Genomic DNA, 22,224 nt, shown 5'->3' with positions numbered 1-22,224 from the left:
AAATGCCAGATACTTATTTTAACCTGTAATATAGACTATAAGACGTTTTTAACATGAGTGTGCATGAGAAAATATGTATAATGCATAAAATAAAAATAGATATTTAATTACTGCATAATGCTTTTGAGTCTCTCTCCCTCAGCTCAAACCAATGCAAAAAAGAAAAAGTCCAAAATACTGGTCTGTATGATTTGCGTGGATGCCTTTCTTAAAAACTATGAAAAAAGACAGCTATTCATACCGATTATGGTCAGTTACACTAATAGGGATAAGCGCAAAAATAAGGTCCTGAAGAAAGCAGACTGCCCCACATGGGCGATTCTAATGGCTGAAACAGGTCGACCTCAGCTGTATAGGGTCACTACTGCCCTATGACCTCGCACTGTTTTTAACCTTGCCAGTGGACCAACCATTAAAAAAGTAGTAGGATCAGGCAGGCAATTTTAATTTCTTCTCACAATCCCTAAAACCACATAGCCAAAGAACTCCACTTACAAACGTGTTGAACCCGTCCCCTCACGCTAGGTTAGCGGGACGAGGTCCTGATGATGAAGCAAGCCATAGCCAGTACCTGTGGGTGAGGCCCTAAAATATATCCCAAAAGGGTGCATTGATTTTCACTAATTTACCTGGGTGAACAATCCTACACCCGAGTGAGATAGTGGCAATGCAAAATTCTGAATTATGGATTGTAATAGACTTCAACGTACACCCAGTCTTCCACGCCTTGCTGATGGTTCCACCTGCAACACTCCAAACCCTGGAGTGTGTCCTGGGTGGGTGGGGCTGTGGGGGGAGGAGGGTGTCAGGAAAATGCTCCCACACCCTATCTCCTATGTGATTTGGCAGGGTGATGTGTTAACCGTGAACTTGTACTGCCATCATTGGATGGCAGCGCGTAGACTTGTCAGGCTGCTAATTTTAACTTTAACAAATAGCTTGCGTACTTTACACACCTTTTAAATCAGATTCTATTGCACTTAACCAGCATTTCTCAGCTTTTTAAAGAGGCATACCCACATTCACGGCTCTTCTTCTGCCGCGCCTTGTCCTGCCGCATTTTGCCCATTCCCGGCTGCAGTGGCTCGTGGCTCCACCCCCCCCCCTCACTTCCGCTCCCGGGGGCCTCAATATAAACAAGCTGGACGCTCGGCCGTGAGGTATGAGCAGGCAGCGCGTAGACCTGTCAGGCTGCTAATTTTAACTTTAACAAATAACTTGCGTACTTTGCACACCTTTTAAATCAGATTCTATTGCACTTAATCAGCATTTATCAGCTTTTTAAAGAGGCATACCCGCATTCACGGCTTTTCTCCTGCCGCATTTTGCCCAATCCCGGCTGCAGTGGGTCGTGGCTCCACCCCTCCCTCGCTTCCGCTACTGGTGGCCTCAATATAAACAAGCTGGACACTCGGCCGCACAGCGTGCGCGCCGGTGGCGCGCCAAAGGTAAACCCGTCTGCGCCCGGAGCGCGACCAGCGCCAGATCCCCTGCATCTTTTGTTAAAATTTATCTCCGGAACGAGTTGGTTGCTCTTAACACTGGGGAGTGTTCTAATCCCACCCTATTGATAGATAGAGATATTTATAATCTAAGAGCATGCAAAGCTTACGGTTCGGGGATTCTTAACGAACCAGCTAAAAGCTAGCTATCAGCACAGAGGAAAAGGGAATAGAGAGAGGCCCGCTAGGAATATGGTCAACAATACTCATATTAGTAGGTGATCACAAGGACAGGATATTGTATTGGATATACCCTCACAGCATTCCCTGGACCAACAAAGTAATATTCCTTGCCTCAGCGGCAAGTTAACTAGTGGTATTCTATTAAATGCAAGATCAATAAGTAAACACAAATATGAGGTGGAATACCTGATCGAAATTGCAAACCCGGATCTTGTGTTTCTTACGGAAACCTGGGCCAATGAGACATTGGAACATAGCAGTTACTTCAGGTTACCTAGTTACACACATGGATAGGGCTGAAACGAAAGGACAAGGGATAGCTGTTGTATATCGATCTTGCTTCTCAGTTCGAATTCTGCCACAATCCTCGTTACAGGCCAAGGCACTGTCTTTTAGCATTAGAAATATAAACCTGGAATTTTTTCAGGGGCTACTAATCTATCGGCCACCAGGGGCGAGACCGCCTTTCTCTAGCTCGCTCCAGATGTTTTTGGAGTCTTGTTTGGATACTCCAACATGTACTGTTTTTGGGGATTTTAATTTCAATTTGGAGGCTAATAATAACCTTGATACATCTCATTTGTTGGATAATCTTGCAAGCTTTGGTTTGAGGCAGCTTGTAGCAGAACCGACACATGTAGCAGGCCATACGATGGATGGGATTTTTACCAACAACGAACATCTTAAGATAGTTAGCGTGCAACCTCTATCATGGTCGGATCACTCTGCAATACATTTTGGTATAAAGCTCCCTCCAACTATTAGGGGGCGTAGGGAAAGGTCAGGTATATTCAAATCTCGTCCTTGGAAATCCATCCAAAAGAGTGATCTGGCAACTGTATTGGAGAATAATCTCCCGGAGTTGACTTCTGACCCTAATACCTCAGCTAGAAATTTTGAAAGCTGGATTAGTTCAGCAGTAAATATGTTAGCTCCAGAACCACCAAACAACTCCATAATAAACGTGTTAGCTCACCGTGGTATAGGACTGAGCTCAGGCAAATTAAAATAACTTGTAGGCGCAGGGAGCGTATTTGGAGATCAGATTATAGTGCCGATCATAAAAAAGACTATAATTGCGCCTTAGAAGACTATAAGGCAGCCATAAAACTTGCCAAATCTGTCTATTTTACCCAAAAAACTCTGGAGGCAAAAAACTCCTCCAAGGAGTTGTTTAAAGCAGTGACAGCGCTATCAAAATGTCCGGGAGACAGAGCATTTCTGCCGGACCAAAATTTTGTGGAACAGATGGCCGCGTTTTTTCAGAATGAAGTTCAAATGGTATATGATGGGCTAGCCACTGCTGCATGTGTCCCAAAAATGAATAGTGCAGAGTCTTTGGATCACTGGGCATCTCTGCAAAGGTTGTCACGTTTTTCCACCCTGGAGAAGGATAAAGTTGCCAACCTGTTGTTAAATACTAAATCAGGCTCACCTCTGGACCCATGTCCCCCTCATATATTACATCTGGTATATGAAAAAGTAAGTTCCTCCTTGACCCTTTTATTAAATGAGATCATCATCTCTGGGGAATTTCCCTCCTCGTGGAAAAAGGCATGCATTAGGCCCATTATAAAAAAGGCCTCCTTAGACCCCTCAGAGCCAAAACACTATCGCCCAATCTCCTGTCTCCCACAACCATCAAAAATATTGGAGAAAGCCAACAACCTAGAACTGACCGAATACCTGGATAGCTGTAACATTCTTGACTCCACCCAACATGGCTTCCGTTCTCGGCATTCCACTGAGTCAGCTCTAATCATGGCCACAGAGGAGATCCGTAAAGTGAGGGACGGGGGAGGCAGAGCTGCACTCACCGTTAGATCTGACTGCAGCCTTTGATACTGTAAATCATGCAGTATTGCTGTGTCGATTAAGGGATGTGGGTATTGAAGATGTGGCTCTGACTCTACTTACATCATTTTTTACACCACGAGAACAACTGATCCACTGGAATGGCGTGCAATAGGGAATTTTCCATCTCCCATGTGGAGTCCCACAGGGTTTGGCCTTGTCTCTGACATTATTTAATCTATATGTCAGTCCCCTGGCTCGGGTAATCAAAGAGCATGGCATAATGTTGGTGTCGTATGCTGACAACACTCAACTAGTGGACTCTGTGACACAAAGTGTGGGGTTAACAGCTGAGATGTTTTGTAACTGCCCCACAGATGTAATGGCATGGATGAATTCGAATTTTTTAAAGATAAACACAGAAAAAACAGAGGTCGTAGAGTTTGGGCAACTAACTTCTGTATGGAGCCAAGCCTGGTGGCCTCCTGAAGCAAGCATCTGTCCAGTCCCAGCGCTCAAGGTCAGGAACATGGAATTTGTGCTTCGCAAGGACCTCAAACTTGTCTCACAAATAAATCAAGTTTTCTCATCATGCTTTTTCACCTTAAAAATTCTGTGGAAAATTCTACCCTTCATTCCTCTGTCACTTCCGAAAACAGTGGTCGGAGCTCTTGTTCTGTCAAGAATCGATTATTGCAATGCCCTATATTTAGGAGTTGGCAAGGGACAGACCAAAAAACTTCAATAGCTTCAGAATGCGGTTCGGGCTCTACTTGGCCTACCCAAATATCACCCGACGTCAGCGGTGGTCAAGGAGTTACATTGGCTCCCAGTCCATCAGAGAGTGAACTTTAAAGCCCTATGCCTATTGCATAATGCTATATATGGAGGAGGGGCTGCGGACATTCAAACTTTGTTTTCGGTATACCAGACCCAACGTTCTCTCAGGTCAGCCAATACAGGACTGGTCTGTGTCCCTAGAACAAAAAGAGTTAGATGGGGAGGAAGGGGTTTCTCCTACCAAGCATCCATCTTATGGAACTCCCTCCATGTGACAATCAGGTTAGAACCCAATAGGGCCGTTTTTAGGAAAATGATAAAGACCTGGCTCTTCTCAAGGCCTTAAGATCTGTTGCTGTCTGCACCATATTTACCCAGTGGCAAGACACCTCGGCATAAGAGCGCTTTATAAGCTCTTCAGTCTTCATTGACCAAGGCTTGTATGACCATGCCTCACTGCATTAATTCAATGCATTATGCATTTATTCACTGGTTATTGTTTCTGTTCTTTTGCATATTCCAATGTTTTGTTACTACAACCATTGCTCGTGTGCATTGCATGTAGTTTAACGAGCACTGACTTGATTCTTTCGTTGCTAGGCAACTCCCATGTTCTTGATAATGGGTGAAGCGTGAAGGCATAGGCCTATCCGATTGGCTATAAATAGCTGCGCCCCTCTCAATCTCGTCCTTGGCTTGGTTTTCCTGCTGCCATAATGTTGGCCATAATGTTGCTCTCCACGTTTCCTGGATGAAGGCCTTCAATTATTATGTCCAAGGGGCAGCGGACCTTGGCTATCGGCTCCCACCAGCATGGAGGACCGGAGCAAAGACTGACGGCTGTCAGCTACATGAGCGCGCTTGCCAAAAGATCTCTCGAGTGCTTAGGGCCTCTGTTCAGAACATTAGCTTCTGCTATCCAATAGATAGCAAAAAAGGGGAGCCTCCATATCATGCAATATACCAGAAACTCTTTGATAGCTACAAATATTATTCCTCAGTACCATCAATGTGTTCACAGAAACCCTCGGGTGATTCCTGGCTGCTTTTAACAAGGCTTCACCACCTCAGATCAGACCCAGCCATATGCAAATCAGTCTTGCTCCTGTTCCTTATGGGAACAGTCTAGCCCAAACTGCCAAGCCAGGTCTTCCCCGGACTGGAACAAGCCTCCTGAGACCAGTTTCGGGGTAACACCCCTCATCAGCCAGGCTAGCTTGAATCCAGTGCCAAAGTGAGCAAGGGACCCACATCTGGAAATACCCTGCCAACTTAGGGCAAAAAAAGAAAACACAAGGAGATGATGGACAGAGTCCTGCAACTTTTCAGACACTCAGCCACAGTTGCAGATCTGGGTTGAATCCATCATCGTTCTTTAGTTCACTCCACCGCCCCAGTTCACACCCAGCCATTTGCAAATCAGTCTTGATCCTATTCCTAATGAGAACAGCCCAGCCCGAACTGCCAATCCAGCACTTCCCTGGACTGGAAACAAGCATCCCGGTACTGGTTTCAGGGTAACACCCCATATCAGCCGGGCTAGCTTGAATCCGGCAGCAAAGTGAGCAAGGGACCCATATCTGGGCATACCCTGTCAACTGCATAGTTATAGCATGTGAGCTGAAATTCATTGCTGATTGCCTGTAATGACTTCATGTAGATTTTGAAAAGAATGGATGAGATAATAAAGCCTTGAGGGACCGCTGCTTTTGTAAAGTACAGTTTGGATGAAAAAGGAGGAGAATGAATGGCATTTGTTCTGTTTTGAAGGTAGGATGTGATCCAGTCAAAGGCAGTCCCCTTCTATAGCATCCTTGTAGAGCCTCTGGATTAGTGTCATGTTCAACTGTGTCGAAGGTAGCTGAGAGATCCAAGAGAAGTAGTACAGCAGCCCTGTAGTCCACCAGAGTGACATGGACCTCGCCAAAAAAGCCACTAGAAGGCTTCCAGGCATGTTGTGCAATGTGACAGCCATGGCTCAGGGCACAGTATCTACAGAATCCAAAACACACTTCAGAATCAGTTTTGAGTAATTTGAGGATTTCTGTAGGTATTCAGAGAGTGTCTCCTTATAATGGAGGAAAGTTTCAGTGACTGAAGCAGATGCCTGTAAGATTTCTTGCAAAATGTTAGTCTCAGGCACTGTTAACGTTTTTCTGAATGTGACATTTTGTGAAACATAATTTGTGAATAGTAATTTTTTTTCCGATTAATATAGTCGCAACCGTAGAATTAATAATGTTGCACCTAAAACTATTATATTTAGAGATTTAGAAATGTTTATTAATGTAGTTTAGTTATGCCAAGTTTTCATAGAGATGCTATTTCATTCAAATGGATGCTGTATTTGTAGTTCTATTCAACTTGCTCATCAGCTCTCCCAATCAATTTCCCCATGCACGTGTTCTCTCCCCACATTTTTTGTGGAGCACAGGACACTGTCACACAATTGGTTATTTTCTTTTGTGAGAGCATGAATTCAGAATTAAGTTTTTCATTGTAGTCCTAATTTAACTTTATGATGGACATTTCCACTAGAAGTTCTGATGTAGGCTTGCTAGAACAGTAGTGTATGAATCTTTGTTTGAGAATTATTTACATTGTGATGTACATCTCCAGACTGTTGTTACTGTGGCAGCTAATGAAAGATTATCTCCAACTCCTCTTTTCAACTGGGTTAGTGCTAAAATATTTCTATGACTGTCGTGATTTTGATTTGTCCAATATGGGTTATCATTGGTCGTGGAATGCTGAATTTTCAAATTTTCTTATTTCTTATGCATAAAATATGTATAAAAAGCATTGGATTTGGAGGTGAGCTAGACTTCATTTTGCTCACCAGATTCTGTTCAACAATTTTTTTTATAACCAATTTTATTGACAGGAACATACAGCACTGCTCAATTCTTCCTGGACATAATACATTAACATTGCAATCACATTTAATTGTATACGATACACACTGTGGCCTGTGCTGATCCAAATTATCTCACACAATGTCTCCCACTACATGACCTGACCCAGCCATTTGCCCCACACCCGACCATGTTTGGCAGGGCATCCCCTGGCTTCGTATAATGGCCTTTCTTGTGCCGCACACCAGTCTACTCCTTTGCACCATTTGACTATACTTGGATGGGTAGGGTTTTTCCATGCAGCATCACTGTCTCGATTGGCAACCATAATGGCAGTACCCAGAAAGAGCGTATCTGCCCAGGACATGTCTAGGCCGTCATAACTCCCAGGAGCAAATTCAGGGGACTGCGTAATACCTCCCCATCCAGAACTTCAGTCAGTTCGGACACCAGTATCTCCCAATATGGGATGAGGTGGGGGAAATGCCCATACCATGTGGTAGAAGTCTGCTGGTTCTGACCACCAGCGCATACATACCGGGGTGGCCAACAGCCCGCCCGATTGAGGCAGCTTGGGGTAAGATACGCACAATGGAGATAGTACATTTGGACCATGCTGAACCTGGCTTAAATGGTAATCATTTTGGGCGCCATCAGGGCATCTCGCCAGTCCTCGTCCTCCAACGGGCTCCACCATGCCTCCCATCGGTGCCTAAGAGAGTCAAGTGTGACTGGGCTGTGAGCGGTCAATCTTCGATATCCCACCCTTCCCCAGAGTCCCCATCAAGATTTGGGGCTCTAGGGGATAGAAGTCTGGGCGTGAAGTGCCTGCGGGTATGTGCAAGGTGAGAGCATATCGAAGTTGTAGGTACTTGTAAAATTGTGACAGGTGAAGGGAGTAGGTGGTCTGTAAGTCTTGGAAAGAACATAGGTGGCCTCCTTCAACACATCTCCAAGCTATGATACAACGATTAGGTTCCACTTCCTGAAACCCTCTAACGTTCCCATCTCCCTAATCCAGGCTCCTTGCCACAGGGGCATCTGCTGCATGAGATTGGGGCAAGGAGGAACGCCAGGCAAGCAAGACCGCCTGAGTCACCGTGGGTTGTGCAGTAGGTATCTTTTCTCCAAATAGCATTGCCTGGATCAGAGAAAGTCCCAAACCCTGGATAGTGCAGTAGCTATCGGGTCTCCGTAAAGCATTGCCTGGATCCGGGAAAGTCCCAAACCCTCCAGTTCAACTCTGTAGGCCGGGTCCAACCAGCCACCGTTGAACCAGTCATGCACGACTAGTAGTATAAGTAAAGATTAGTCATACCCATGCCTCCATCAAAAGGCGGTATTTGACAGTGGGCAAGGGTCACATGAGGCCCCGATTTTCTCCAGAAGAACGTCGTGGCAAAGCTGTCCAGCTCCTTGAGCCAGCTTTGTGGGAGATGGAACGGGTGTTCTCGATGATGTACAAAAATCAGGGGAGATTCATAATTTTGAACAGGGCGATTTTTCCTATGGGGCTAAGTGGGAGAGTTTGCCAGCCACAGAGGTCCTCCTTGGTTCTCTTGACTAGCGGGCTAATGTTGAGTGACTATGCTAGGTCTGGGAGCAGCACGACCCAAATAACCAAGTACTTAAATGACTGGTGTCATATGGGCATAGTTGACTGCCAGTCAATGCACTCCCTTGACATGTGAAGGGGCACTAGAGTCAATTTGGCAGGATTCAGGCACAGGCCTGATGCCTGCTCAAAGGTGTGGAAAATCTGGAGGCATCTAGACCCTTGCTGTGCCGGGTCGGCTAGGAAGAGCAGGACATGATCGGCATAAAGAGTGATCCGGTCCTCGTGCGAACCCCTCCATCTCCATCCCTGGATATGTTAATCTGTCTGAATGAGGCATGTTAGTGGCTTCATCGCCAAGGTAAAGAGGAGGGGTGATAGGGGACATCCTTGCCTCATCCCTCTTCTAATCGGAGAGATCTCCGAGAGAAATCCGTTGACGAGCATCCGTGCCATGGGTCTGGAGTAAAGGGCTCGGACCAAGTGACGGAAGTGTTGACCCAGACCCGCTGGGCTTACTACGCCCTCCAGGTATCAACAATCGGCCGTATCAAAGGCCTTTTCAAAGTCGATCAGCAGGAGTACTAAGTTAGGGGAGAGTAGATGGCGGTGCGCCAGGGCTAGGTGGAGGCACCAAAAGCAATGTCTCATACTGCGCGACGGCATAAAGCCGCACTGGTCTGGGTGTACAAGTTTCCTGAGGACTGGTCTTAGCTGTTGGGCCAGGATCATAGCGTAAATTTTAACTTCTGTGTTTATTAAAGAAATTGGGTGATAGTCCGAACAGGAGGGTGAAGGAGATTGTGTTTTGGGGATGACAACCATGGTTGCTATGTCCGCTTTGGGTGGGAATGCTCCTTTCTCTGCTACTTTGGCATAAAGGTCATGGAGGTGAGGTATTAGTATGTCTCGAAATTAGGTGTAGTAGTGTTGTAGGAAGCCATCTGGTCCGGGTGTCTTCCCAGAAGCAACCAGGAAGATGGCTTCTCTTATTTCCTCCCGTGTGATGTAGAGGTCTAGAAATGCTGCTTCTGATACCAGTAGCCATGGGAGTTGGATTGCCCCTAACCCAGACAACGCAGGAGCTGGGATTTCGGGCAGAGCTTCTAATTAAAGCCGGGAATAATAGTCGGCGAAGGCTTGGGTGATGGAGGCTGGTGTACGGTGAGTGACACCTAGTAGATCTTGGATCTCGGGGACTATGCATTTCGCCAGAGTGTACAATGTCATTATGTGGAGTATTTTCCCGTTTATGTCTCCCCAACCATATACGCGGGCAACTGAAGACCTCCATAGCAATTTTGCCGAGTCCAGCAACAGTTGTTTGAGTTCGTCTTTCAATAGCGCAAGCGGTCTCTTCTCGCTTTTGCCCGTGGCTTTGGATGAGGCTCGCTCCAAGCGGGTCGATAGGGCTTTGAGGAGGTGAGTCTGCTATCCTGCACTAATCGCTTGGCCTTAAGCTGCCTTTTGACAAAGTCACGAAAGGTGGCCTTGCCGGCCTCCCAGAGAGTGCCAGAGGAAGGGACTGTGTTTTGGTTAGTGAGGAAGTATTGTTAGAGTTCATCTCTGCCGCCTTCCGGAAGTCGCTGTTCTGAAGGAACCAGGCGTTCACCTCTAGATGGGGCGTAGTGTGCCTGAGGGATCTCCTAGGCTGAGAAGAAATGGCGAGTGGTATGAGATACCCCGGGGAAGGATGGTAATGCCAGAGACACTTCGGCACTCAGGGGCGGGCATGAAGACCAGGTTAATACATGCATGTGTGTGTGGTGCACCATGGAGGTGTGAATATATTGGAGTGTTCTGGACTTCCTTGTTCTCCAGACATCGCATATGCACAGGTTTGCCACCAATTCTGTCACTCTCTCTGCACATAGGGTCCTGCTTGGGGAGGGTGTGCCTCTGGTGTCTATGTCTGGCTGCATGACAGCGTTGAAGTCACCCCGATCACCGTCAAGGAAGATATGCTGCCTCTGGCGGCTTTCAGGGTGAAAGTCACGATGACTGCTCCGCCCAGTGTCCCGGTCAAGGTCACAAAGCAGCTATGATGGTCTCTGGTTACGTTAGTAGGTACGAAGGGAAGGGTGTGCCTAAGAAGGATTGCTACCCCAAGCAAACCACGTTCAAAGCCTGAGTGCCAGACTCTGTCGAACTCATGTCTCGCAAGGAAGGGACAGTGGTTACCCAGAAGATGTGTCTCTTGGAGCAGAAGAGCTTTGGGAGCGGGTCCATCAGCCTATCTCAGGACCGCTGTGCGCTTCACCCTGTCAAGAAGGCCATCGACGTTCCAAGACAAGATTCAGAGGGGCTCACCCTTATGTGTTGTATGCCTCATGGTCGGTGTATGGAGACCCGGGGGGGCACAGGATACTGCTGGCCTGGTGAGTCAGGGTGGTCAATGGCTAGGTGTGTGCAGAGGCCTAATGGTCTGGCGCGAGTGCCGTGGGTGCATATGTTTGGAGTTGAAGGTTGAGTGTTGTGGCGGTTTAATGAAGGTGAAACAGAACTTGGGACAATGGTCTCAAACCCTCCCCCCACCTTATACTTCTGGGAAGGAAGCATCTGTCGCCCTGGTAACAGTGGTTTTAACAGAACTGAACTGTAGAGCTTAGTATGGAAGCTGCGTGATGAACTGCTCCATGTATCAGGATAATTTCAGCTCTTCAATTGAATCTAGCTGACTACATCAGCTCTACTGGACAGTTCAGTCTGGTTTCCCCAGGTAGGTTCTTCTCTGCGCTGGTCAACTTGGATTCAGCTTCTCTTTAGATTGTCAGGCTTTGGGAAAGATCTGTGTCTGTGGACCCAGCACCTGGAGGTGTGAAACTTCCCTCAGCAGTTGATCTCTCAGTGGGTCCGCCATCGTTGTCGGGTCCCAGTGACTGACGATCCATGCAGTTTTCCCAGGTTGTGGCTTCTATCAGCGGACAATGCAGATGGGCCTCTTTGGACGACTCGGTCTCTGCTGGAGAGGGTGTGCTGCCTCTGGGACCTGGGGCTTGCAGGCAGCGTGATGCCGGTTCCGGGTACCGCAGGAGAGGCAGCCACTTTGGACCCAAGATGGCGTACTTCAGTAAGCCATGTCCAACCCGACTCAGGTGATTGAAAGAAGTGAGTTTTGTCCTGGAAAATGACTCTGAGGCGAGCAGGGAAAAGGAATCTGTTTTTAAGATTGAATGCACGCAGTTTCTGTTTCACCTCTCTGTAGGATCTCCATTGGGAATGTACTTCCCTGGTGTAGTATGGGAAAATAATTATATTGTGACCTAGGTAGGTCTTGGTTGCCTGAGACCGGGTCGCTTGTAAGATAACATCCCTATCCTTAAAATTGAGAATCCTAGCAATGATTGGCGGGTAAGAGGCACCTGCCAGTGGTTTGGGCGCCAGGGACAGGTGGGCCCGCTCCACTGCAAACCATGCAGACAATGCACCTTCCAGTATCCAAAACCTGATCCAGTTCTCGATAAAGGTCGCCATTTAGCCCTGGCTCTGCCTCTTCTGGAAAGCCCACTAATCGGAGGTTATTACGCCTTAATCGGTTTTCTGCATCTTCGGCCCTCTCATGCAGCTCCTTTGTGTGGAATCGAAATAGCGTGACTAGCTCCTTCAGTTGGTGTACATCGTCTTTAACTGGGGAGGGACGGGATTCAGCTTCTGATATACGGGTCGCGGTATGCGGAGGTCCTGCCGCATGTCGACTCGTACCTCGGCTATTTTGTTTTCCACAGAAGCCTGCAAGGAGCGTATGGCCTGAAGAACTACTTTAAGATCTCCTTCTCTGAGGGGATATTTCTCGCCGACTGCTTCGGCGGGTCCGGGTCCTTTTTTAGTGCATTCGTCTATTCTGGTTTATGTCGCAGATGGCTTCGCTCCTCTGTCTTTCCCCATGGTGGAAGGAAGTTAGGGTCAGTAACTCTTCTGGGCCGTTTTGGAGCAACACGGCCTGCCTCCGTTGAGGACTCTGGAACCGTCCTCAGGCGTGCCCCCTGTCCGGCAGGGGGGAGTATATAATGCCCTGGGCCGCCACTGCTTAGGCCTGTGGTTTGCCACAGCTTCCTCCAGGGGAGGCTTCGACAGGTTTCTCCTTAGCGTGCAGTGGTGGCCCCAGGGATCCCCGTCTTTCTTCCAGTCCAGGTGCATTTTAGTTCCCCCTACGAGTCTGTTCTTTGGGCGTAGGGTAGTACCTCCCTCTGCCTTTACTGGCAAGAGCGTGTTACGTTCCCGGGCCTCGCCTGCGTGTGGCGATACTTCACATACTCAGGCAGAGGACTCTTCTGCGGGGGTCAGAACCTCAGTGTGGTCGTGGGAGGGCGACCATCCATCCTCTCACCCTGCTCCCCCGATTCCTGTCAATTGGATGTATGTATGTATGTATGTAATGGTTTTATTAAGCGCCTGTCTCACCCGTAGGTCTCATAGCGCTAGCTGACATAGGCCAGGTCAAAACAGAGTGTTTTTTTTCTTTCTAGAAAAGCCATGTTTTTAGGGCTTCACGAAAAGTCTTGTGATTGGTTTCAAGATGAAGCTGCAGCTGTAAAGTATTCCATATCTCCGGTGCGTTTCTGGAAAAGGACCTGCTGCCATTTTTCACAGTGCGGACTTTAGGAACGTTCAGAAGGTGTTTGTTGGCCAAGCGAAGTGTTCTTACTGGTGATATTTACTCAGTTTCTTTACTAGATAGGTTGGGCCATTATTGTTGACTGTTTTTTGTACTAGGCTGCAAATCTTAAATGTAATCCTCTTTTTTATAGGGAGTCAGTGAAGGGTCTTTAGGCTAGGAGCCGATGGTGAGCGTGGGGGGAGATTTAACACCAGCCTAGCTGCGGTGTTCTGCAGTATTGGAGTTTATATAGTAGTTTCTTATTTATGGATGCAAACAATGCATTGCCCCACTCCAGCGGGTTACCTGGGAACCCGGGACCCCGGTCCGCTGGTCCGACATCTGTCAAGGACAGTGGACTGCCCTGCCAAGGTCTTCTAAGGGTCTGGATCTCTTCAGAGGTGGGCACGCTGTTGAGTGAAGCCACAGCACCATCAAGCAAACAGATGCCTCCTGGTCCCCCTTCGGTGTGGTATGCTGGAGCGTCGAAGGACTTGGGACTGTCAGCAGAGGAGCGCATTCTCTGGGGAGAGAAACTCCGGGCGAGAGTCGCCCCAGTTCTTCCTCTTCGTGGTAGTCTTTCAGAGAGCATTGAGGGGGCAATAGTTCTACTATTCCGTCTCAGATCTGCCCCTTCACCCGGGATCATCTCTTACTTATGCGGAATATCTATTTGCCTGGTGCTGCAGCTTAGCTCATAGTCCGCTAGTCCTCAGCTTCTCCCCGGGGGGTTTGTGGTGTCGTCTTCCCCCTGGTTGAATCCGGGCCACTCTATCTGGTGCTCTCTCCCCTTTTCTTCGGGCTTGACCTGTCCACGCCGGGGGGAGGGGGGCTCCTGTCTTTGGTGTACCTTTGTTACTCATGTGGGCCAAGTGCCTCTGCGCAATGTGCCCAGTCCCCACTACGCATTGCTTGGGGTCTCCTCATCGGTGGGCCCCAGTCCACCGCAGTTCCGGGTCCCACGCTGCGTACCTAGGAGAGGTGCTTCAGAGGATGCCCCCACTGTAGGCCTATCTCCGAGGCCGCCAACCAGGGCCGCGCCACGTCTGCCCCCTCGAGGTGTATTAGGCCTCGGGGTAGTGTGTTCAGGGGTATAGGGCCCCACTTCGTTGCTCCCTAGCCTTCTCCCAGGCGGTTTGCAGGTACTGACTGTTGTGGTAGCTCTTCCACACTGTACTGGGAGTGGTTGTGGGCCCGCGTTCCTCGACCGTACTCAGGCCGTGCACTCACCGGTGGCTATTAGTGGACCAGAGGGCTCCCGGGCCTTGCCACCCTCTTCGCTGATCACTGCTCCCTCCGAGGGGGGGGCCTTTGCGCCCTGCTGCTGTCACCCGGAGTCGCTAGGCAGGCTCCGTCACTTGGGCTGGTTGCCCCCTCGTGCTCCTTGCCCTCTGCCCTTTGAGGTGTTTTCGGTGAAGGAGAGGAGGTCCACTCCAAGTCTCCGGGCCCGGGTCCAAGGCTGGCCGCAAAGGTAGCCGTTGTGCTGGGTTTCGCCTGGAGGTAGGTATTCTCCTCAGGGAGGGAACATCCGGCGACCCTCACATAGACCCAGCGCCTCACTGGTCCCGCCTCCCACAGCCGGCCCCCTGGGGTGCGCACTCACCATCGGTGGTTGTTAGTGCGGGGGTGACTCCCAGAGCTCCGCTGCCATCTTGTCACTTTTGTGCTTTTGGCCTTTACAGTCTACTCAGGAGGGGCACTGGGCACTTCGCTGCAGTCTCTCTGGATCACTGGGGAGGCTCAAACTTCCAGCTCGCCACTACGCTGACCCGGACCCGCCATTTTGACATGGCCTGCATCCGCCGCCGCAGAGCCGGTTCCCCACGGAGATGCCGTTCTGCAGGGCCTGGATGGTGATCAGACCCGCTGCTACTGCTGGTGGACTAGCTCCAGAGGATAGGATTGTGGGATTGTGCGCCGATGGGCCTGTGGATTCAGAGCAGATGACGGAGGGGTCCGGAGCACTCCTAGAGTGCGTCCACTATCTTGACGCTCCAAACCACGCCCACCACCCCCGCCACCCTGTTCAACTATTTTTAATAACTTATCTATTCATCTCGGGATGCTGTCTTTTCCGTTTATTTTTTTTGCTGCTTATTGGAACTTGGTATAATTTTGATTTCAGATTATATACTCTATATCTCAGCTTTCATGGCAAATAATTTTTCTGTTTTTCTGTATTGCCTATTTAGAGATTTTGCAATAAAATCCTTCAACTTTTCATTGATCTAGAACTCAGTTATTGTGTGGTCTTAGTCATCATTTATTTACTCTGCAAATTTCTGTGCAGTAACAAGAGACTGACCTTCAAGTTATGTTCTGACCTTCTCTTAAGCCAAACAGGATCCAGGTGGTCACTGTGAATGCCACTGAATGGGCAGGTGATGGCGCTGCTACCGCAACTTCTTTTTAGGCACCAGAACCTGTGGAGGTGTGGAGGCGGAAAGTGACTGAGCCTCCAGATTTGCCAAGTCTGAAGGAGTGGGTCTGCTCCTGCGAGTTCTGTCTAAAAGGTGTCCAATTCAGCCAGACAGAAATCTTCCACTTCTGTGGGGTCGTATCTTCTGTAGCTTTGGAACTGGCTCCAAGGAAGAGCCCAGCGCCTGAGAACGAAATTGTGACTGAGAATGGGCCAAGAAACTGGATTCTTTCTTTGAGGAAAAGGATTTGTTCTTCCTACTGGGCTTTTCAAATTCCTTAGAAGATCATCCCCTTTCAAGTGATTTATCTGTAGGAGAAGCATTATGCTGTGGCATTTCCCTCCATGCCATGGCAAAAAATAATTGGCATCCTGATGGCTTTCGATGCATTAAGTAACAGGAGTTGCAGGCCCCTTTAACAGACGGCCCCTTCATTATTACCAGATCTAAAATGTCACATGCAGATGTTGTGTATCCAATAAAGATATTCACATGCCAACCCTTTTGCAGAGTTTGAATGCTGGAACCTTGGAGGCGATATTTGACCTAATTGCTGTTGAAGCTGGAAGAAATTTTGTCGGTGAAGCACAAAAGTGCTCCAGACCACATTAATGAGACACATAAATAGGAAGTGCCCTCAGAGTGTAGAACTATTCTTGTTACAGGTCGATGGTGTAAGGTAGAGTCGCGACTGACGCCATGTGGTGTCCTTAGCGGCACTGCCGAGCTACTGCTAGGGTAAAGTTTTTCTGAAGCAGTCTGAAACCTGGGGCTTAAGGTGCGGAATCCGTAGGTAAATTTATCCTTTGGAAATTATTAGAATGTAATAGGGCTAGAAGGAAAAAGTACATCGGTTTACAATAATAAGGTTATTAGTACCAGAGCTTCCTGACCAGAAAAAGATCTGGCTGTGGAACAGGGACTGAACACATTGTTAGAGATGTCCACAACTGTTAAACTTATTCGTGATCTGCAGTTTGTCCACTTCTTCATTATTCAGATGGTGGTTTCCTTTCCGGGACATTTGCTGAGACTGGACACTTTAACCTCTTTGTTGCGGCGGCTATTCCGCCGCAGCGCTAAGAGGGAGGCGGGGCCGCGCGGCGTTCCCGTACTTCATGACGGAACCGCTCCGTCACGGCCCTCGGGTGAGCTGTGCTTGTGACGGAATGGTTCCGTCACGGCCCCGCCCGCTCTTCAGAACATCAGCGCAGGCGCGGAATTCGCGCCGCGCAGGCGCGGCGAGCGGGCCTTGACGGAACCGTTCCGTCACCAGCACAGCCCACCCGAGGCTCGTGACGGAATGGTTCCGTCACGAGCATGGGAGGGGTTAATTGTATGGGTGGAGTTCCACTTTGCTCTTCTCCACTTAAGCAGTAGTTCTTAACCTGTGGTCTGCGGACCCTGGAGGTCAGCCATGCCTACCCAGGTGAGCCGCAAGTGCTTTGAAAATTAAATCATAACAGATTAATAAAGCATATATAAATCGATAAGCAACATGAAAAATTTACAATTTTTTAATGTTCTGTAAATGTGATGGAATTTGAAACTGGCGGCTAAAAATTAAGTTAGTATCCTCAGATTGATTCATGGGAACAGTGCAAGTGCATCAAAAAGAATATATAGTTGGGGGTAAGCGTGGCCTCAATTGAAATTTAGAAAAGCACAACCGTCCCTTTAAACCTAAAATGTTGATTTTTTTTATATTTACTTGTGAATTGAACAAAATATTTCCTAATTTGTATTTCTTTGACAAATGCTTGTTTCCTTAATTTTGTTTTGCTGTTCAAATCATCAAAATTACTTAGGTTGGGCTGTTGATTCCAATAAAGACTCAGTTGGAGTCTGATGAAACATTAAAAATCACTGCAGTAGAGGATAAGCTTTCCAGAGACACTGACTCTGATTTTATGGATCAGACCGTTGTTGGGCATTGTGCCTTAGAAATTTTCTACAGCTTCGTACAAGCCCCTCGTTTACTCAGCTGCAAGTAGATGGCTGGTGCTTTTGCGCATGGTGCTGACATCAGATGTGACACTTAATAGCATTATACACCAGATGTAACTTAATACTAAAACAGAAATTAACATTTGACCCACAACCACCTGTCAGAGCACAACACACTTCACAATACACCAGGACAACAAATGTGAACTGTTAAATTGGTTTCGTCATGGGATTCCAAGGTGTATCCTACCAAAAATTATTTCAATGTCTTTTTTCCAGACCAAAAAAATACGACCAAAAAGCTTTTACACCGCTATTTAACTACAATTTTACTAATGGTTCCTCAAATTATAAGCCTGTGTAAAGACATGTTTTCTTCAATTTCGATTATTTTTTGCATTAACATTTGATAAATTATTTTAGCCCCGAAATTTCTACAAAAATTTGTAAAGGAAACAAATCTAATTGAACGAGAGTAGATTCATTGTATAAAGTTATATGATGTGTTTTCACGAGAGCGGTATAGTACAACAAACACTGCCACAACAAGGCCAAATGCATGCAGAATCCCATACTTTGCAAAACACCTATGCAGGTGATTTGCAACTGTGGCCCATTTTATAAGCCATCCGATTCACTAATAGGGACCACTTTTATTTTGGTGCCTTGCCCCATTTACTCTCCTTTGTAGTGAGCAGCGCTTTGACTAGGACTTCTACGTTCACTGATCTGGGATTAAGGCATTCTTTGGTGACCCCCAACCAACCAGAAGGTGGCTGGTCTGGCATCGTGTGTGGGGGAACAAATTCAGGTGGAACGGAGCCCGCCCTGACAGGCAGCTCATTCTCCAGGGTCGGCTTGGCATAAAGTATCCAGGTATCCGGCAACTACTTGTATACCAGGCAAGCTTGATCTTTAGTTTGGAATTGTTATTCTTAAGAAAAAGAAACATGTATGCTTGTCTCTGATCCAAAACACATGGACTAAGGGTCTTACTTGCCACGCAGTCCTCATCTTCACACATTTCCTATGTAGGTAGCTGTCAAAGCTGTAACTCCTAAAACCGACTCCCTTCTTTTGAAATAATGATTATTTAAAATCAAACCTATGACAGCGCAGTAAATGTGTGAAACACAAAATAGAAGTTAATACTAACAAAGTATTATACCGACAATGTAAAATCCCATTCCTAGCAGTTGCTATGAACTGTGACTGCATCAAAGTTTGACAGAGTCAAACGACACTAGGGTCCCTAACTCAGATAAACAAAAATTGGAACTAGAAAAAACAAGTGTAATTCTTCATCACAGTGACCCCAACACACAGCTCGGTCGGAATCAAAAGCTCAAACTCAGTGACTGGTTACCAAGGGAGCTCAGGTATTGATTAACCCTTTGAGTTTTTCGCATATCTCCCCAGTATAAATGTTAATGCGATCGCTACTTTCAAGGAAAGGCTCTTTCTCACTAGTGGCTTTTAACAAGCCGTTTAAAACATTGTTTGTATTTGCTTGTATAGCATTCTTAGCATGCAAAGTAGAGAGCAAGAATTCCCGAGTGCAGAACTTTACCTTGTATCACATTCAGCACCTCGTTAGATGATCTTTTCCCCATTACTATGAGGAACAATGGAAACTGATCGGTCTTCTGAGTTCGGATGGTTTGAGCAACGACACTGCCAAAGTGTCTCGTGCACAATGTCAGAAACCTAAAAAATAAATAAATTATATAAATCAGTTAGAAGTCGACATAGCATAACCCATTTCAACGGTTTTACTGCACACAAATGTGCATATCTAAGGACTACTACTAAAAATATACACATTATTTTATTCTTTTAAGTGCATAAAATATAGGTACAACATCTCGCTTTCAGTTTTGTTATTCCTCCAATGTTCTATCCAAATAAAAAAATATTTTGATTTACCTCTGAGTTGGAAGCTATCCTTACCCTCAAAATATCAGGCTTTTTATCTTTTCTGAATGACATTATGGGATTGCTTCTCTTCCTCGTTCCGACATCACATTACTTTTCTTCCCCAGTCTGTATAAATCTTCCTCTCAACTCCTTCCAACCCCACCACAAAAAATGTCGGCCCATTTTCCCTTTCCTCCCCGTCATTTATCACTGTTCTCTTGATACAATTTTACGATTTCGCACTGTTATCTTGATTCCAGTTGTTATATTTCTATTTCGCTCTTCAAACCTTGTTGCAGTTTCTTCCCCGTCCCTGCCCCAAGTGAATATATGATTATACCACGATTTCAACTACCACGCATGGCTTTACCACGCGAATTTTACATCGCAAGTGGCTTTACCACGCTGGTATTTACAACGTAGGATTTTACTACGCCTAGAAACGTCTTACCTGCACGTCTTTCTCTACGAGCCCTTACTTCCATCCTCCATTGAAACAAGCGTCAAAACACGTATAACAAAATAAAAAAAGGACTGCTTTTTTGACGTACACGGCACGTCTTTGGGGAGGCTCTTTCCTTTTCATTTTAAATGTATGTTCGTTTTTTTTTTAAAGTAACCTGCTTGTTATTTTTGGGGGGGGAGACCCCCCCAGCCCCCCTCCGAGCCCCCCCCGCCCACGCAGAACGACTTGAAGGAATACCACGTCTCCCCCCCAGCCCGTGGTAAAGACGTCGTGGAAGGCACCCTGCGTGGAAGGCACCCTGCGTGGTAAGTGTCACGTGGTAAACGTTAGTAGTGGTAATGCCTTCGTGGTAAATGATGTTTCCCGCCCCAAGTGACCAACTGGTCAAGGTATTTGCTTGTTTCTCATCATTCATCTAATAGTCAGTTTACTGCTATTTCCCTTACAATGGAAGTTCCCTCCGTCCCACTCCAGGAAATACACTCATTATTTTCATGACTACGGATTTGGAAGCTACTTTTCCTGAGAAATGTTTTGCCCACTTTTAGTCCTACAGCCATCGGCAAATGCCTCATGAACTACTTGGTGGCATATTTCAGTTTTTTATTTGTCCTCGCTAGAAGAAATGACAAATTCAATACAAACCTTCATTTACGTGTCCTGTCTCTGAAATGCTACATTTTGTCAATGAAAACAGCATTTCGTGTGGTGAAATACTGACAAGCTCGGTTCTTTCAGTGCAATGCGAGTTGTAGGGGATGCTTTCTTCGGCTTAGCAGGCAGGGTCGAACCGGCAGCAGCCGAAGGGCTGGTCTGACAGGTCAGAGAATGGACCTGCTTTATGGTCTTGTGGGTAGCTTTTTTCTGTTCATTTTCATGACATTTTGCCACAAACATTGCTTGCAGCAAATGCAAATGTATATAGAATCCCACACCTCGCAAATCGCCAATGCAGCGTGTCTTTACAACTTGAAACTGCCCTGATTTGCAAATGCTGGGCACTCTTTTTAGCTCTCACATTTCCTAATCGGGGTCATCCTATTTTTAGGGGCAACGGCCTATTTTCTGTACAGGTTCAACCCCGAAAGCAGGACTAGGATTTCTCCTTTTCAGTAAAGTGTATTGGCATTTTCAATTATTCCACAACTATTCAGTACAAATTATTCTTTAAACATTCAGCTGATATAATATATCGTAAAACGTGTTGGCTGTATGGCAGATATGTGCGTCAATCTTCATTATCCCATTGTCCTCTTCTTCCCATACCATTGTGTCCACCGTTTTCAACCTTGATTCCCTCACTTAAACCGTTTTACCACTAGAGATTGCACTGCAGGTAGTTCAAGAATGCAGTATATTTTTAGTACTCAAGGAGTCGAATGTGCAAACATCTTCCCTTTTGATTTTATTTCTTGCTTTATGGGACATTTTACGCAGTTTTCTTGAGTGGGCTCTCAGTGATTACATTACCTTGTGGGGTTCAGCGCTCCATGGTCCCTACTTCAACTTCTTCTTTATGCAGGGCATGCATTGGATCTAGCCTGACACCAGTTACTCTGCCTGATCTCTTCGGTGGTGTGTTAAGGTATTCGATTTTGATTATTAGATACTGTCTTCTTCTAAAGTGCTATATCGCCATTGCTATTTTTTCCCTATAAATTAGTATTAATCGCCCCCCCCCCCCCTTTCCTCTTAAGTGATCTACTTCCACCCAGGAAATCATTTGCCGTGTCCAGTCCTCTACCTTGGGAGGCGAGTACCTTCCGTCTCATTGTGATGGCGTCTTTTGCTAACAAAAGCACGAGTGATGCACATTCTTTGGCTACTTGCTGCTTTTTAGTTCGAGGTGGCATTTCTAATAGGTTATTTTTAATTATTCCCACTCCTCCTCCTCTTCCTGTAGTGTGGTTTATTAGTTCTTGAACGTTGCTGCTGTAGCTTTGTGATGTAGAGCAGCCTCTTATCACATGGAGTAGTTTTGCTGGGTCAATTCTACACACGAGGCAAGTGGCCAAAGTATCATGGCATAGCTTACTTATCTTGTATGGTGTAGGCAGGGTATGCTTTATGTAAACACTCTGAACGAGCATTTAGAAACAAGACAGTGAAATATGAAAGTTGTGGTCATGCAGTGACATTTCAACAGCGAAATCCTACAGTATCTTGCCTTGATGGCTAATTTCCTAACTAGAAAACCATTTTAAGTCA

General features: G+C 46.7%; 1 protein-coding gene across 2 annotated transcripts in view; it reads right to left on the bottom strand.

The window, feature by feature from the left end:
- Window positions 1–22,224, bottom strand: part of FAF1 (Fas associated factor 1) — a 1,925,838-nt gene that overhangs the window by 542,661 nt on the left and 1,360,953 nt on the right. For both annotated transcript variants that reach the window (XM_078671305.1, XM_078671297.1), the window contains exon 14: window positions 19,204–19,340. In XM_078671305.1, the coding sequence (XP_078527431.1) occupies window positions 19,204–19,340 (137 nt within the window). The remainder of the gene's footprint in view (window positions 1–19,203; window positions 19,341–22,224) is intronic.

This window comes from Lissotriton helveticus, chromosome 1_2, assembly GCF_964261635.1.
Source record: "Lissotriton helveticus chromosome 1_2, aLisHel1.1, whole genome shotgun sequence".
In the NCBI taxonomy this organism is placed as follows: domain Eukaryota; kingdom Metazoa; phylum Chordata; class Amphibia; order Caudata; family Salamandridae; genus Lissotriton; species Lissotriton helveticus.
The sequence above is the reverse complement of the archived record's forward strand: the minus strand, read 5'-3'. Positions and strand labels throughout refer to the sequence as shown.